This window comes from Amphibalanus amphitrite, unplaced genomic scaffold (genome assembly GCF_019059575.1).
Source record: "Amphibalanus amphitrite isolate SeventyFive unplaced genomic scaffold, NRLGWU_Aamphi_draft 000187F_arrow, whole genome shotgun sequence".
NCBI classification, from domain to species: domain Eukaryota; kingdom Metazoa; phylum Arthropoda; class Thecostraca; order Balanomorpha; family Balanidae; genus Amphibalanus; species Amphibalanus amphitrite.
Genome location: NW_024881682.1, coordinates 750,251 through 769,023, shown reverse-complemented (window position 1 = coordinate 769,023; position 18,773 = coordinate 750,251). Strand labels below are relative to the sequence as shown.

At 48.1% G+C, this 18,773-nt stretch overlaps 1 protein-coding gene across 1 annotated transcript; it reads left to right on the top strand.

Moving 5' to 3' along the window:
* The first annotated feature begins 7,125 nt into the window (after positions 1–7,125).
* Positions 7,126–18,515, top strand: LOC122384361 (flightin-like). Its single transcript, XM_043371711.1, has 4 exons — positions 7,126–7,259; positions 8,649–8,780; positions 8,984–9,226; positions 17,786–18,515. The coding sequence occupies exons 1-4, from the start codon at positions 7,244–7,246 to the stop codon at positions 17,980–17,982; spliced, it is 588 nt and encodes a 195-aa protein (XP_043227646.1). The 5' UTR covers positions 7,126–7,243; the 3' UTR covers positions 17,983–18,515.
* Positions 18,516–18,773: the final 258 nt, after the last annotated feature.

The window sequence follows — 18,773 nt, the reverse complement described above, 5'->3', positions numbered from 1 at the left end:
TGCGCATCGGATGAGCTCAGAAGCGCAAGCATCGAAACGGGGCCAGGGAAACAAAAAGCAAAATGGAAACGGTTTTACCTACCTACGAGCAAGGTGGACTCAATTCTCATTATTACTACAAAACTGGCAAAGTAAATGGCTTAGGATGGCCGCACCGCACATCACGTTCTCATAAATAAATAATAGGTATCCTTAGTCCGTACATGTTCACTCGCTCTCGCACATACCACACGCAAATAAATGCACACCGTACACCATAGCTAGCAGCTAAAGAAACCAATCATTCCTGAGGATCGGAGATCTAATAGCGGGGTATGAAGTACCTACCAGCCGACCTCATCGGAGTCAGTTAAAACCAGACCAGTTAAGTGTTTCAAAACAAGGCAAAGGACTTTGAAAGAGCGACACCAAAACACGAGTTTTCTAATTGGATAATGATACTGTCACTTGATGGTTAAGTATTCAAAACAATATTTACGGAGTTAAGTATTTGAGTGTTCTGTTGTGTTCTCTCCTTGTTTTGAAATATTCGAGAACGAGCCATGATTGTATACGTTGTAGACGTTCCCTCAATACATACTGGGCTATATCGGCTTAATGATGTCTCATTACCAACCGCTCAACCGAAGCACTGGTGTTATTTTCACCGGGACGCACATAAAAGTCTAGTTTACGTCTGTGCGATCCCACTCAATCGCTGCAGTCCGCCGGATCCGATCCTGTATTCGTTCACCCCCGAACGATGCAGCCGAGGGCGGCGACACCCGTGCTGAGACTGGTGTGGTTGTTGGCGGGCACGTCTTGTCAGTGGAGCAGTGCTAGTCTCACCGGCGGTACAGGGCTCTCACTCAACAGCTCCGTGCCCCGGTTCGGCCACTGGGCAGTGGATGAACAGCAGGTGCTCGCAGAGAAGAGATCTACACAAGAGTGTGAGTGGCCACAGTCGTCTGCCCTTTTTGCTCGCCTTCGGTTAAAAAAAAAAATCCTTGTTTATTTGTTTATTTCCCAATATGACCAGCATGCATGGGCCAAAGCAAACTAAAAAAACTCACGCAATGATGTTCGTCAACATATTTAAAATTGTATTGCATATTAGTCAATTGACAGGCTAAATCATGGTAAAGCAAATTACAAATAGGACAGTTCAACATTATTTGTCTCGGTAAGCTAGGCTTTTCAATTCATAAATGTGCCACAGCTTTACGTACCTATACATACCAAGGCTATCTACATACATATTTATGCGCGTGTAACATGTTTGTTCGACAGGCACCTGCTTTAACGGTTGTCTGGCCAGTCCGGCATGCTGGTCTGCGGTTTTTACACCGTCTGCGAGCAAATGTCAGCATCTTTCCAGCTTCCTGAACACAAACACGTCCGTTACTAAAGCTGATGGCCTAAAGACAGACAGCGATGTCGTGCAGATCGGAATTAATCGACTCCGTAAGTATGTTCGCAAGAATTTCATAAAATGCAAACAGCCGATAAATAGCTAGATAGACCAGATGCACTTGCTGTCTGCTATTCAACACAATAGGCTCCAATTAAATAGACTTCCAATAGACCGTATTCCCTGTTTTCGGCCCGTATTCCGTGTTGCTTGCACGTTCATTTGCATCGTTAAAGACTTGACATCTGTGATAGGCACGAAACTCATTATCTGATTGTATTTTTGTTTAATGTTACAACCCAATTAACTTTATTTAGGAATAAATGTAAGCGAAATACAAACACCAGTGGTATGTGGTGTACAAAAGAACGCAACGCTTATCATATTATAGAACGATGCTAATTTGAATAAAAACGTGTGCATGAATGGACCTCTCCCCAAAGCAGCGTGTTTGCCAGCGGTTTGCCTATCTCATACATCATTAAAGTTGCCGGAAAGCTTAACGTTTTCTTGAATAATTATATATTCTCACATTACAAGCTAAAAGCAATGAGCCCTCATGCTACCCCGACATTTAATTTGCATTTGCGATATGCAAAAAGTCCCACTCAGACATCCATCGGTGCTACCGACCAGAGCCTACCAGGTGACTCCCAGCTGTGCCGTGTCCCTCTGCTTCCAGCGGTGTCCGAGACCCTCTGTTCGAACTGCTCAGACAGAATCGGGACTCTCATAGGAGAGGCGCACCTGTGCCTGGTCGGCTTCACCGTCAGCACGGACGGGTGCCTGGTCCTCCCGACAGCCGGCGGGTTCGTGGCCCGCTCCGCGGACCTGCTCCGCTGGTATCACGGTCTCTGGGTGGGCACCTCGGACGCACTGGACGTCACCGTTCCCTGCGAAAAGCGCTGTCTCATGACCGCCGCCTGCCTGGCGTACGTCATCGAGCCCGGACGTCATCCGGACGAGGTGAGATGCCGGCTGATGACGCCCTCCGATGACGTGGTGACGAACACCCCAGCTCCGCAGGGCACCGTGTACGAGTTTGCCTTCAGGGACCCGCTGCCTATACCAGGCGTGAACTACGAGCTCACCCAGTACATCCTGATTGCGTCTGAGTCCAAAACCAGAGCCGCCAAGTGCGCCGAGCTGGGAGGCATTCTTCTGCCGCAGTCAACGACTGATATCGCCCATAATTTCGCGCACTCAATTGGCGCCAACTCGCTGTGGGCTGCGTATGTTGGCGCCAACGACGGCCTCACGAAGGGCACCTACATCGGCTCGAACGGCGAGGTGTGGCACAGCGCAGAGCTTCGATTGATGTCACTGCACATGAGCGCCGCCCGCTGCGTCGCCTTCGAGATGGCGTCGAGCAGCTTCGTCAGGGTTCCGTGCAACCTTCGCCTGGAGGCTATCTGCGAGGTGGTGGGACCTGTGGCCCACATCACCAGCATGGAGTTCTCCGATGTTTCTGCTGCGACGACGATGGGCGTCACGACAGACAGCCCGGGCACATCAGCGTCAGCGGACAGCGAGCTCAAGAGGAGCGACGGCAACAATGCCGATTTGTTTTTCGACAGAACCACCCAACACACCCAACAACCAACCAGCCACCCAACCCAACACAGTGCCACGTCTGCGTCCACAGCCAGTCCCTCGTTTTTCGGAGGCGTAAACTTATTGCATTCTTTTTCGGAAATCCCTTTGCATAACCATAAAAGCCTCCCCGATACCACTCCCGAATCTGATGATTTTTCAGACGCCCGCGCCTCGACAGGTATAGCCTACGGAGAGACTGAGAGCCCTCTGTTTATCACCAGCACGTCATCGTCGTCGCTGTCGGACTCAGACCAGCTCGTTGTGCACGTCCTACTGAGACTGGCAGGCCTGCATCAAGTGCATGGCCTATGGCTCCTGGCACACATCTCTAACGCCACCCGTCTGCGCGCCAGTGTTCTTCCACAGCGTCACGGCTCCCTGGACCAGCTGGTTACTGCCGCTGGCGAGGGAGACGCCCGACCCTGCCTAGATAGGATCATGCCCGTGTTCGCTGTCGACTTCGGCGGCCTGCTGCGCTGCTCGGAGCCCGCGGTCGGCCACCACGTGCTGCTGGAACTGGAGTTGGACAGCATACCGATCAACCTGATGCCCCAGAATGGAACGGTATCCGTGATGGGTGTGAAGCTAGGGGACTAGCGAGCAGAAGCTGAGAACGGATGACGCCGAAGATGACTAAAGCGAAGGCAGCTGATAGCTCGAAAGAGGCGAGTCAGAAAAAAAAGAGAAGGAAAAGAAGAAGAAGAAGAAGAAGAAGAAGAAGAAGAAGAAGAAGAAGAAGAAGAAGAAGAAGAAGAAGAAGAAGAAGAAGAAGAAGAAGAAGAAGAAGAAAAGAAAAAAGAAGAAGAAGAAAACGAGGAAGAAGAGAGCAATAACATCAACTGAGTAAAACACCAACAATTAGGTAGAAGTAAAAGGGGAAGTAATATACTCGTATGTAGTGTTGCTTGCGATACAACGTCATAACACTCAATAAGAAGCATCTTACGTCGGCATCGGCGGAATTTCAAAGATGAGCAGTAGCACAATTGCTAAAGTAGTCATCAATCTCTTTGTGTTACATTGCTCGAAACTTATCTATCTAGCCGTTATCGACTATTTTCCACTTATTATGGTGCAACACATTTCTAAAGTAATTTGGGTTCCAATTCCCAACCAGCTCTACCGATGAAGTGAACTTTTGCTGATGAACTTTCCGTGTCTCTATGTGTCAGTGACGTCTCAGTGTCATTAGTGTCACCTAATGTCAATCACGAATATGTATTCGCTACTCGCTAGCATTCTGAGTCAGTTTATGTCGCACAGTCTCGGTGTCAAGAGTGTCATTCATTATAAGTGTCAAATATGTCACTTAATGTCATTCTTTGACACTTATATGTAGATCGGTGTCATGTGTGTCAGTGTCAGCCGGTTTCCGTCGGCCTCTCTGGCTCCGTTTCAGTCTGTGTCAGTTGTTGTCAGTCAGTGTCACGAGTGTCAGCTTCCGTCTCATGCAGGCTCTCTCCGTGTCAGAGGCTTCAACTGTCAGTCAGCGTCAGTCAGTGATTCTGCCCGCATTTCGCTGTGGCTCGAGCATGCCAACGGAGGCTAAAGAGCCTGGAGTCTGCACACCGCGGTGACGTGATCTTCATCTAATGCACGCTGAGCCGAAGCATGACTTAATTGTACGTTTAACTATCGCTCACTGCTAGTCATCAAAAAAGTGTTTTATAGGTAGGTAATTTTCATTCGCTTTTTGTCGACCGCACGCATATTCCTGTTTGTTGCAAGCGTTTTGCAAAAATTATCTGGAGTTATCTACGTTGTATAAGGAATAAGCTGTGACGAATAACAATGAATGAAGACTGATGTGAACATTTATCTCCAAATGTTGATTTTGTTTTGTGATGTGGTAAATACATATTAATCGGCATCATCGCTTTATGAATAAGACCATCATGAGCGCTTACAACAACTTGAAGCATTTCAAAATCCCGAGAACAGGAGCGTAAAACATCGTCTATGTTATCAGGCAGTTTCTCACGTCTTTCCTATGCAGTCGATCGGCATTTCCTGCTGGGAGTGTGTCTCCCACCACCTGCAGTGATCAGGGGCCAGTGCGGCTCAGAATGGGTACTGGCTGCCGTGCCAGGGGCGGTATTTGGGTCGGTCGGCCGCGCGCGGAGGACTGGGGAAGCGGACCCGACATTCCCTCTGCCCGGCGGCCTGCGGTGCGCCCCTCCACCCTCCCCCGGTACCGACCGGCGGCCGACGGCTGGCCAGCGGCCAAAATCAGATCGGCGACGGCCGAAATCGCCGCGACGTGCTGACATCGGCCCACCTAATGGTCTGTTCAGAGCGGCGCGACACCCGCGGCAATTCAGCCGACCGCAGGTGGTTCATGAGGAACACAGACAGGTCGGCTTCCAGCAGAGTTTGTAGAAGGAATCCCCGCGTCAACATTTATCAACCAGCATCAGGGTAGCGACAGATGCTGTCAGGATAGAAGCTTGCAAATTACATAAAGCATGCTATCGGTGAATGTTGTTCCTTAAAGGGACCCTCCCACCTTCAAAAAAGTTTATGAATTGGCATGAAAGTGATGTCGCTCGGTTCAGAAAGAGCGAAAACGAATATCTACCAAATTTCACCGAAAAATATTCACCGGTTTTCAAGATATTTGACTTTTACTTTTGTTTACTTTTTTGGGATCTCCGCTGTTTCTAGCGACTTTATTTTAGAAGTGCGGCGTTTGCGGCAGATGTTGCGCGCAAATAGCATATACCACCACGTGCTACAAACCGTTTTAGTCAAACATTTAAAAATCGTTAGATATTTGCGCTGACGTCACACATTCAGAGGGGTATTCCTAAGCATTAGCCCCTCTGAATCAAAATGCTGCAATTTTGAAATTCAATATTTCCGATTTAAGGCATTTCTCGATGTTGTGAGTGCCGAAACCGGTAATTGTGAGCCAGGGACCCCATTTTGGCTATCTCAACTCAAATCTAATGTTAAGGTGGGAGGGTCCCTTTAAGAAAACATCAGATGACCATCAGCAGTTGCAGAGAAGGTTAGGTATACTTTCTGCAAAATGCGTGAAAAATAGGTAAGAGGTTTTCTAAACATTTGAAAATATATTTAACGGATGTGTTTCACTTCTGGCTTTAGCCAAATGAGGATTGGACATCAGTGGGAAATAAGAATTTGCGAGTGCGCAGTTGGCACTGGTGATAACTCATATTTATTGCAAAAATGCGCATCATTTCACAGCTTGAAGCCAGTCACGCACCACGCAAAAGCCACAAAATGTGCACCTTACATGATAATCTTATCAACCTGCACACGGGCGTCACTATCCGGAAAGGTATTGGTAGGGCTCGCCTCTAATGACAACGTTTAGGATACCAAAGCCATTCTTACCATGCAGCGCCATAAGGCTAATGCTGCAGGCCTGAAATTATTGGTAGGGCTCGGGCCCTACCAAACCTATACAAAACGACACCCATGATCCTGCAGCAATGGTAAGCTGGCTGCATGTAAACGTTTCTAACAATACATCAATAAACTCGGAAGAATATTCGAATGAAGTTGAGTAAAATCAGGATGATGCTGCACTTTGTAGAGAAATGCGTAGCTGACTTCACAGGGACCTCACAAATCGCCGTTTAAACTTGTAATAGTATAGCTATAGTTAATAATGCACGAGACTCGACCAATGTTCCATTTTGCGGCATTCACTGTATCTAAAATTGAAAATATTCATCTGTTGGCAAATTCGTAATCTAAGATCTTACCATTTCATTATGATTCTAACGTCTTATCCAATGCAGCGAAACGATTACCGTAATGGGATGAAAACATACACATTTGATGAGATCCTAAGATAAAGCTTACGCCGTTTCTATTTTCTACCAGTACCGCAATATTCCTAACACCGTCACCATCAGCGTCATCCCCGTGCCACCCCACCGTCACCGTCACCGTCACCCACAGGCCATATCACAACGTCACCTCCAACACGGGGTCGCTACCCCACTCCCACCCCCACGAAGTCATCGTCAGGGCGTCACTGCCACCACCGTCAACATCACGACGTCAGTCCACCGTTACCGTCACTCGCCTCTCCCATCACCTCCGTCACGGCATTACCCTCAACCCACCATCACCCTCACCGTCACCCCACCGACGTCACTACCGTCACCGCCGACGCGACGTCACGTCAGCGCCGTCGGCCGGGGCGGCACGGTCAGTTCGTCGCTGGTGGTCGTGGCGGCAGGACCGGTGGCCAACTCACTCACCTCGCCTCACCCACCCAACATGGCCGACAAGGACGGTACGTGACCGCGGCGGGACGGTTTACGTGTTTGTTTACTTGATAGTTTGCTTATTTCTTTATTTGTGTGCTTATAGAAGCTTTAGAGCATACCGACTGCATTGGTCGTTTAGAGCTCGATGGTGGGAAACCGAATGGAGGGAGCAGATAACGACTTTTTCGTTACGGCTTATTGAGTTTACCTACACTTTATACCGGCACCTATCTTTTAAACCCATCTTATATTTATCAAACCATTCCTTGCAATGTGTCATGTTAAAATAAGACGATTCCTGCAATGAAATGACACGCGACTTACCGCAGGAAAACTGCGTACTGTACACTGCCCATTCTTGAAAATGTCCTTTCAACTAAAATACGACTGAACAGTGAACACATAGCCCAGCTCAATGCGCACGATCTGCAGTCATTCTGCCTCAGCAGAAACTATTTTTCTTCGGAGTCACCTACTTGGACATATCTCGGTTCGCTGAAGCATCATGTAACTCGGTTTTCGTTTTTTTTTTCTCGGCCCGGGGTGTGGATGAACTCTCAGGTGGATGAACTGTTTATCCTGCATCGATCCATAGTTTCTTGTATCATGTTGGTCTCGTTAATTTCCTCTGAACGCTCCAAAATAACCGGCCCACCCCACCAAATATACCTATAGTAAAAACGTACCTTGTCATTTGAACTCCGGTGATGATCGCTGATATTGCATGCATCTAAAATGAGTCATCGTTTCGTCAAACGCTCGGCACTGCATCAAAGTTTACACGACCAGTCGCGAAGAGGACGGCACTGTTCCATTTCTGTCAGGTTGTCCTATCTCCAGACAACCCTTTGGCCGTGAGCACAGACGGGTCATTGTTCGTCCATCCGGCCCACTGTCCCGTCCCCAGATGTCGGGAGGAACGGATTGGCATCTGAGGTGCGGAGAAATAATGGCCTGTTCACGTGCACGACTGAGAAATGATTTCACATCCGGCGTAGAGAGTCTGGCTAGAAACCTCACTGACTGCCAACAAATTCACTAATTGCGGTTGGGCTTTACCTAATGGTGTTTGGCAGCCTGCTCTAGGTAAATTTTACTGGCCGGAGGAGTCAGCATAAATCACACAATGTCGACGAAGCTGACAAAAAAAAAAAACCAGATGCTACATATTAAAGTAAAAATATGCATAAATTCTCTTGTTATACACTTATTGCATTATATGCGGTACTGTCGCAAGGTGCTTGTCTTTTCCATAATGTCATCTCCCTTATGGAAAAGGTACGAAATTTTAGTAAATGGATCTACTGCATCGGCTGATCAGTCAGAGCCCTCGCCTATCCGAACTTGTATTGATGCCGCGATCTTTATGATAGGCGACTTCAGCTGACGCTTGCAAACCCGTTCCGTGTTCACAGAGAAGAAAAAGAAGAAGAAGAGCAAGAAGAAGGAAGTAGTTGAGGAGGCGCCCCCGCCGGAGCCCGAGCCTGCCGCCCCCGCCCCCGCCCCCGAGCCCGCCGAGGAGGAATGGCCGCCGAAAATCTCCGATGGTAAGCAAACGACTTATCTATTCAGCAATCGCATCTATAAACAATTATGCTTTCATCAAATGTCTGCGACATACGCTGCTATACGAGTATTACATGTGTTGACATTAAAAAACATTTGGCGACTTTTTCAAATATGATTTAAGCTTAAGATATTTAAAAATCGTTGCAATTTATTAATGATTGATTATCTTATCCCCTGTCAGAGCCGGCGGCACCCGCGGAGGGCGAGGCGCCCGCTCCCGCTGACGGTGAGCAGGCCCCCGTCGAGGGTGGCGAGGGTGCCCCTCTGGAAGAGGACCAGCTCGAGCCCATGCCCATCGAGAAGAAAAAGTCGCCCTACCCCGTCTTCTGGAACCGGCCCAAGGCCAAGATGTACGGCATGAACTTCGACTACGGCGAGAACTATTACCGCAGCATGGTCAACTACCTGGATCACAAGACCCGATGTGAGTACCTAAGGACCTGTGGTGATCACGGTGGCTCTGCAGGGATCGTGAACTTTATGTCATCCGGCGGGACGTCATTAAACGTCGTTTCCCTTGAAGCTTTATTGGCATATGGCATTGAAAAGCATGCAGCCATCATCTAAGAACATTGTCATCCGATTCCGACCATTGAAGTGCTCTCAGTTCCACCAGCACAGGAAATTCAATTATGTGTTTTAGTTTGAGCCAAATTGTAAACGGTTTATTCGTCAGTCCTTGAGCGTGTGTCGTGTGACCAAAATGTCCCCCATTGGCCATCTTCCCAGTCCCTGTAGTTGTGCGTATCTGGCAGTAACGTAACCGTCACTTAGACGTCACTGACTGGAGGGACAAATTAAAGCTGTTGAAGTTGATAAAGGATGATGAGGGCTCTTACGAACAAGGCCAGATGACACAACAAAAATAGTCCTCTATTCAGCGCCCAGCCAACCCAAACATATTAAAGTTAACCCTCAAGACACCAGCGTGGCACTGTGCCTATCACGTACTTCCTTTCCCTTATACCTCAAGCTAATGAGGTGAGTGGTGACCGACGCTGGCGCAACAAATGAACGACATCACGGATCGATTACTTATTCCGTTGATAACCCATAATTTCCTTAACAGCATTTGTTGTCATTGATGTCGCGATTTATAATTTGCAAGTGTCTCCGTATATTTCAGGAAGATTATCGAAGTTGAGGTAGAAAATCAGACATTCATGATTCAGCTGCTTATTATATTGAAGTAATCACCGCTCAATAAGCCCGCCGATTGCAGCGAGATTTCCTCTTAAATTTTATTCTTTCAAATATGAAGTTCCTTGGTGGTGCGTGCAAGTGTCAGGATTCTATTTATGTACTTGAATGTTTTTTATGCTTGACGTCAATATATTATTCAATGACCATAGATCGCAAAGAATTATCTCTTACTGGTACCTAGTAACTGTTTTATTCCAACCAACTTCAATAAATTGGTGATTTATGCGACCCTTAGGCAATGACAAACAATTAGCCCCAGACCTGTTTACGGTTTGGTGTGTGTGCCCGATGTCGCCACCGCCCAAAACTAAGAAACCGCAGCACCAGTAGGCACTATGATTGTCCGACGGGGATTCCAGGGCTTCCACGCCGCGGCGCCACTGGAGTGGTAGGCTGGCCCGCAGCGCACGGCTGCCGCGCGGGACAGTCTACCCACGCAGGCAGTGAACAGCCGCCGATCGACAGGCGGATGGGGAGCTCGTTCATTGCATTGATTGGTTTGGGCGGCAGGACTCAAACAGCTAGGATAAGTAATTGCCATGAGATTGGCAAAGGAGATCAGTGATTATATCCACATCCATTTTCGGCGGAAGGCATAATTGCTTGATGTAATTTACCTGCGCGCGCTACCATTCTACTCATATCGCCGCTCGACTGACTGCGTCAATGGCACGGACGTCGAACATGATAGGTATTTGTCGGTCCCAAGGCGGGAGGGGGAGGTGCAATCGCCTCTCTAGATAATGACGCTCGCTTTTTATGATCTGAACCTCTTGACGGCTGAACAAAAATGAGCGCACTTATATGAATCGTTCTATTACATAGCAATAATGTAATAGAATGCATAAGTCACAATAATTATTGTGACTTATGCATCGCTCAAGTTCCCGTGTCGCAACTGTCTCATGGCATCGCAAAATATTCCTCCGGCGCCGTTGAAAATAAATATCATTAGTGGTAGAGCCACCCGCCCATCAACTGCCAAATAAACACTGCATAATAGAACATAATGCAGCTTGTTACAACACTTCCCTGTTGGGGAAAAGGGGTTGCAGTTTTGCCTACCGGCATCTTTTGTAGAAACCGGGACTCTCCTACTACCGCCGCCACCACCTCCGCTGGTGGCGGCAGCGGTGGTTCGGCAGCGGTTTGGTGCCGTTTGTGCCCTGGCGGTGCCGGCAGGACAGGGGTCCGGGTGACACCGATGCCATGTCTGACAGCTGGGTCGTCGCCTGACCAGCGGCACTATATATAGTGGTCGGCGACCGGCCACCGTCCGCTACCGTCACCTCAGCGCGCTGAATAACTCGAATTGTTGGCCGCCGACGTTGGCAGTCGAGCGCACGGCGAGAACCGCCGGCCAGCCCCAGTCCGAGCTAACGCAATCCGCGCAGAACGAGGAACGGCCGGAGAGAGAGAGAGAGGGCGGAGGGGGAGAGAGAGGAGAGAGAAGTCTCCTCGGTCAGCGTCAGTTCGGACGGCTCGAGCCAGAGCAGCCGCCAAGAGCATGAGAGAGTGGTCGAAGAAGGACACCTCGATCTTGGCTCTCCGCTGCTCTCCGGGGTGATATTTTCAGACCAGCAGACAGCTGCATTAAAATAACACTGACCTACGCCATATGACGACGGATATTCTTCCATGGGGACAGTACACATGCTGTTACTCGGTGAAAAATATATTGGCAAACATTCCCTTGCTCTTATCATGTAACGCTTCCCGGCAGTTTGCCAATGCCTTGCTAAAAAACGTGGAATAAACACTACCGTAAAGTGGGGCTATTTGAAACGGATTTTACAGTTTTTGGCCTCTCCCTTTAAGACGGTTCATATTTCTTATAGCATGTAAATTGCAAAAATGTAGTTCTCTGTGAGCTCTTTCATATAGGTGCATTTTGGTTCAGCTAGTAATAATGATTAAGGTTATTTTTTATGTTAAAGCCTGTTTCAAATAGCCCCATAGGGTGGGGCTATTTGAGACAGTTTTAGTTGCAAAGAAATTAAAGAAAATCGGTCACGCTAGAGATAATTTTTTAAACGCCATGCATTTGGAAATTGAATTTTGATCATTTTGGCAAAAATTGTTTTTTTCAAAGACTGTTCTATGACCTTTATATTCAATCTTTTCCTTTTTCGTAGGACACTTCATTTCGGTAGGGTATAAAATTGCATCACTATATGCTAAGGCTATCATAATATGATGTGACCCATAGCTTTCAAAATGACAGGATGATCATCAAGGACTATTTTAAAGTCATCGACAGTAAAATTTTGAAAGTAAGTTTTTGCATATAGCCCCGGTGACGTGAAAACAGATATACCGAAAGTCGGTGGGGCTATTTGAGACAGTCTCGCTACCTTATGAAGCACACTGTAATGAATCAAACAAGGCAAAAGGCTTCCGAAAACATTTGAGTGAATGGTCTGCATGATTGTTTGTTCCATTGTACATCTCCTTGCGAAGAAATAACAGAAAAATGTTAAGCGGTTTTGATTTTATGCCAATTTTCCTCGATCGCTGCATGCTGTATCAATTGGCCGGTTACCCCACCACATCAAGTACTTGGATAGGCTCACGTCCTAACAGTACGTTCATGTGTTAAGTAACATTCAATGGTGTTTTTTGGTCAACCAAGGTAGACATATGTTGATTGTCGAGTGAGTCAGTGACTGATGAAGCACATTTTAAGCACATATTCATCAGAATAACTATGTAGTTTGGTCACCAGCTAAAGGATTATTACGTTACACTACGAACATGTAAATATTGCTTGCTGCTTGAAGTACCTACCATGAACCTACTGCACGTTTATGACCACGACCGATTCACCGGTGATATGTCGAACGTTCGATGCACTTCAGGTAGATGGCGGTAAGTCTTCTCGGGTGCATCGCATCACCGTTATCGTCAGCTATTTGGCATATCCGTTGAGGTTTGACCAGGTGGGCATCATCGGGATTCTGAGGCAATGGGTTACGCAGTCGGCAGTACCGTTAACAATATATAATATTTTCATGAAAAATGTGCTTAGCCTATAAGCAAAAAGGTAGTAACGATGGATACAGTGGCGAAGCTGTTAAAACTTCAACTTTTTTAAGCTGCAGGTAGGGGTCCTTTTCGAGCAACTTAAATTGCGCGTTTTCTGTATTTCGTATTTTATTGCAAATTTCTTTCAGAACTTTTCGAAATTTTCAAAAAGGTTATTCAGAGCATTCACTGTTCAATTCCACATTAGCCTAAGCAAAAATGACGAAAAAACATCAAACGGTTTTCATTTTACAGCGATTTTACTATACCATTACCTTACTGTCTCAAATAGCCCCACTGTCTCAAATAGCCCCACTTTACGGTATGATTTCCGAGATAAATAAACGTTCCACTTTAGATCGTTTTAGCCCTCGCCCGTATTGGTGACGGACCCTTGCCGTTTCGCCCCTGATCGAGCTAGAGCTTCGCGGAAAAAACGAGCGTGTTTCCCGTGACGAGAGGAGGCCGATGACACCCAATTTTAAGGTTCAGTTCATTGGTTGACCTTCCAGGTCAGGTCAATGACCCAAAAGTCGGGAAAATCGGGACCTGTTAGAAAGTCGTTTAGTGCGGCTGCTATGAGGATTTTCGGTGTGCTGATCAGGAATGTCATAGCAGTTTTGATCACAGACGCTGTCTTCATGCATTTAGGCCAGGTCGGGTCAGGTCAGGTCAGGCCAACCAGTAGTGGTCCCGCCGGGTTTTCGTAGTAGGTGTCAACCGCTTCTGACAGCTTCATAATAATTTACAAAGGCACCAAAACTACTTTGTAAATGTTCAAATGGTTGCTAAATTCGAATTCAGCTCCAAAAACTAGCCTGGGAATATGTAAAACTCGAAAAAGTGAACAGAGGTCACAAAAGGTCAATGACTTGACCTGACCGTCAGATGACCTTGACAACCAATCTAATGCATGGGAGGAACATCATATCACATGTCTGAGCGCTTGAAACCACGAAAAGACTGCAAACGCGCGGCTAATGCGAGCCGACATACGCCGAATCGCGATTCCGGCCAAACATGGTCTCGGAAAGTAGGTCATTAGTCAAAGGTCATTTGGGTCAGGGTCATGAAATTTTCCCGGTAAGTGTAAAATTGATGAACGCGAGGGTTTTGAAAGTGTTGTTGCAATCGGCCGCTTTTTACGTGAGTTATTCGCGAAAAACCGAGGGGGGGGAGTCCGTTCGACCCCCTCCCCCCCTATACGGGAGAGGGTTAAAATAGATCGACTTTTAATTCCTGGATCATAAACAACCCCTCGCCCATGTAGGGGGGGGGTTGGTGCAACCCCCCCCTGAGGTTTTTCGGAAATAGTGCAAAAACGGCGGCGCGCAGCGCCGCCAAATTTTGGGTACCTTATGGGGCAAACCTTGCGCATCTTTTGATAAAAAAAATTTGACCGGGTCATGTCAGGTCACGGAGTTATGACGTCACAAAGGGAACAGCCTCCGGCCGGATTTTCACAAACTGAGTGCCAACGCCCGAGGTTTCCTGCCGGTGGTACGGACATCGGTTGATGGATCGTGATGAAACTTCCCATGCATGTTGGGGCAAGTATTGGCTATCATATGGTATAAGAAACTTGACCGGGTCAGGTCAGGTCACGGAGGTATGACGTCACAAGAGGAACAGCGTCCGGTACTATTTTTGAAAAGCGCCCGAACCACTATTTTGCTAATTCTTGTCACCTCAATGGGAATATGCAGCAATATTAGCTTCTATAGGGAGCAAATGGACATCCCAAATCCAAAAATACAATCAGATTTCAAAAATTTAAATTTTGATTTTTCGAATTTCTGCCGCCGACTGTGACCTTGCCGACTTCCGGCGCTCCCAACGCGCCATTTTTAGAGCTAGGGAAACGAAATACATACCAAACGATAGAGAATTGATCAAGGAACACGATAGTGAAGGTTTCAAGTCGATATCTCCCGCCGTTTTGCCGCAATCGCCGCGGAAAATTTGAAAAAGTCTATTTTTCCGAAAATTTGACCTTTGACCGGTCAAAAGTAGGTCAAATGTTGACCTAGGACCAAAAAATATACCACCAATCGCGAGATCTCGTTGAGAGCAATCCGTTGGTTTTTTCCGCTACGCTCTACGACGCTCCGTTTTCAAACGCCAAGGGGGGGGTCGCACCAACCCCCCCCCCTGCATGGGCGAAGGTGGCAGATCGCCGTTTACGGGCGAGGGTTAAAACATACCTGAACATAATGCTATAACCTCAGACACCAAACATTGCGAGCCAATCTTGAAGCAGCATTTAGTAAAAAAAAAACCTCAAATATGCATTTTCAGCGTGCCCATCCCTATGCATTTTTTATATCTAAGACTCTTGAAAAGGCATCAGCATGACCAATGACCATGTACAGTGGATCTAGTAAGGATCTCCAGACGAAACTAGATGGCGTTGAGCCTCAGTCGAGTCCATGTGAGATTCAAGGAGAGGTCACTACCGAGCTGAGCCCGGTGGGGAGGTGGGGAGGGGGCGGGGCGGGTGGCGAGGTCACGGTGCGGGTGACCTGTCCAACAGCCCCGGCGCGGTGGGGCACTGCCGCAGGCAAATGGCGCACTCCAGCGTTGTTCCATATCGCGGTGGTGGGCCGGGCGGCCGGTTAGCTTGGCAGTTGGCTGCTTGGAAGGAAAGGATAATGAGGCATGGGTTTGCTACTGTCAACTATGATGAACACAAAGTAATGCAAATGTGATGTTGGTAATGCAGCTGGCAATGCAATGCTAGCGAATGCTCCGGGCGCCCAGTAGCTATAAGGATTAATATTATTTATGTCTCCTGAAATTTTCATTGAATATAATTCAAGCAATAGAAAGATCGTATCGTTCGCCAGTTTTTTGACCGGCTGGCGTTTCTTGCGTAGCTTTGGCAAATAATTATCACGCAGGTGATTTTTTTTTACTGGTAAGATGGGCCTTTAACCCTCGCCCCTAAACGGTGTTTTGCCACGTTTATGCCACGTTTTGCCATGTTTTGCATGGGCGAAGGTGGCAAAAAACCGTTTACGGGCGAGGGTTAAGGTCAAGAAAGATCGTATCGTTCGCCAGTTTTTTGACCGGCTGGCGTTTCTTGCGTAGCTTTGGCAAATAATTATCACGCAGGTGATTTTTTTTTACTGGTAAGATGGGCCTTTAACCCTCGCCCGTAAACGGTGTTTTGCCACGTTTATACCACATTTTGCCATGTTTTGCATGGGCGAAGGTGGCAAAAAACCGTTTACGGGCTAGGGTTAAGGTCAAATCAAGTCGCTAAGAGAAGATAAGGAAAAGTAGACGAATGCCACATTTTTGTGCATGAAGTCTCGAGTTAAAAAAGCTAAAAGTTAATATACGTGTAAGCTAAAAACAATCAGATCAGTTAATAAAAATATTTGACCCGAAATTAGCCTCTGTTTTGTCTGACCATGATTGCGTGTAAGACACCGGTCCAACAGGGTTCAACCCGGCCCAACCTGGTTCGGCTCCCCCTTTTTTAATATTAAATTTGGCCCAAACCTTTTGAATGAAAGGAATCACAAGGACAGAGTCCCCGCTAAGCTGAGCTTGTTGCGTTGACCCTGCTCTCTACCCTCCGATCAAACAATTCCTGGTCTATGGCAGAATTAGAGTCCAAATTTTAACGTGCGCACATAGCCGCGCACGGCCGGTCCCCTCACTGACTTCGCCTGGCAGCGGCCTGCCACCAACCACAACCATACCCGTCAGGAGGCTCAAAAACGTCAAACACACGTCGCGTTTCGAACCCGGACTTTTGCAACCGGGACGTGCGCTCTCACCACATGGCACATGGAGTCCAACGCTCTACCGACTGAGCTACCGGGACGGACATTTACCTTGCGGTTTCGCCTCGTGACATTGACAGACGTCAGACACTTTGGCCGAACTATAGCCGAAACACTGAGCAAGCTGCGCAGGGCGATAGGTGCTCGTAGCGTTGAGGTTGGGTAACCTGTGAGCTGAATGCGATGTCGTGAGTTCGAGCCCCACTCCCGGGTCTGGTTTTATCTCGACACGAACCAAACCTTTCCTTCTACTGCAACACAGATAAGCACGATGACATCTTTCCCGAATATCTTTCCCCAATATCCTCTCAAAAAGTCAAAATTATCGCTTATAAATGTCAAGCAAAGTTGCATTATTAAGAAAATATTTTTGGACATTTTCTGGAGCCATTTCAAATCTTTTTTCTTTTCTGATTCTTTTCGGCCCGATAAAACCCGCCAAAACTGATCGTGCCAAATGAAAAATATCCAAATCAAATAACAGTTTAGTACAGCCTCATCATGCATCATGAAAAGCATCATGCAACTATGGACTGACTACTGACTAGTTGCATGCTATGAATGCGTCCTAGATTTCAATTACCTATCATTGTTCAACATTTTGACTGGAACTGACGCTGCCTCTGGCTTGCCCGTTTGTTTGAGATAATGATTCCCTTCAGTCGCATTCTTGCTGGTTCCACATGAACAGCATACCACCATACCGGAGTGAACGCACCCGCAATCATCATCCCCTCCCCTCAGCCTCGGCGCAGTGGCGGGCGGCCCTGGGCGGCCCACTCCCGGCGCTACGCACGCCCCATGCGCCGTGATATCGCGTCACTCCCCCTCCCTCCTTCCCCCACAATGACCGGTGACCTCACTTCCCTCGGGATTTGGACTCGCCCTACCCCGACCGTAGCGCCACGTGGTGGCTCTGGAGATCTTAAATAGACCCACTGTACTGCCCTGTGTCGTTTCAGTGGGCGGCGCCGCGGCGCCCCGCGCCGAGTCGTGGGCGGAGCGGGCTCACAAGTCCGCCAGCTCGCGCTACAGCAAACAGGAGGCCGACCTCAGCGAACTGCTCAACACCGTGCGGTCAAACATCCGGGGCTACGACATGCACCACAAGGAGTACACCACGCGCGTACAGAGCGCCTACGGCCCCAAGGCGTACTGAGCGCTGACCGGGGTCTCGCAGCGCGGCGGCGCGGCGCTCCGGGTCACGGCGGGCCCGGCGCCGCCCAGCGGCAGCACCCAGAGAGTGTAGTGTGGTGGCGTGCCGCTAGGCGGCGCGGGCGACCGAGCGAGGCCAGCCGCCGCCGCTGCCGCGCCCGTGCCAAGTGATTCAGGCGAGACGGGAGCCGTCACCGTCCCCTGTGTCGTCTGCCATTCGTTGTCTGCTGCCAAAAGGTGGAACGTGTCCGCCTTTGACTGTAATACTGCCACCATCGATAGCGTTTTCGGGCTCGCGGTCCGATGATGCTCCTTAGACATCTCCAGGCAGCACCTGCCTACATATTGGGGTTGACTGTGGTGCCATCGCCAATGATCATCAGAAAAAAAAACGTTAAAACGGGAACGATGTTAAATTGCAATTGCGGCTACAAAGGACTACATCCATGTCTTTCGTTGTATACCAGTCAGTCTCGTTTGAATAATAAGCACATATTTGCGCTGCGTCAGACTGTGCCAAAATACAACTTTCTGGGAGCGCTTTTATATTCGATAGCTTACTAGCTCAGATTCCCATCACGTGAGGCATCGAGCACATGGATATGACATTAGATAGTTCCAGGACCGTATATTTGACGTCATATCCCATTCGAGAAAATGGAGACTATGCACGATGCCGGGTAAGGTCATGAACATGCCACTTTGCTGAACCACTTATTCCTGCCTTTCTCCTGACAGCACGGGCGATTAGCGCCGCAAGACTTGACAACAGAAGACGATGTCCTGGAGCGCGAA

What these genes read in the sequence shown, in the direction of transcription:
- LOC122384361 (XM_043371711.1), top strand. An exon ending in GCCGCCGAAAATCTCCGATG is followed by an intron (nt 8,781 to 8,983) that starts GTAAGCAAACGA and finishes ATCCCCTGTCAG; the next exon opens with AGCCGGCGGCACCCGCGGAG. An exon ending in CCTGGATCACAAGACCCGAT is followed by an intron (nt 9,227 to 17,785) that starts GTGAGTACCTAA and finishes GTGTCGTTTCAG; the next exon opens with TGGGCGGCGCCGCGGCGCCC.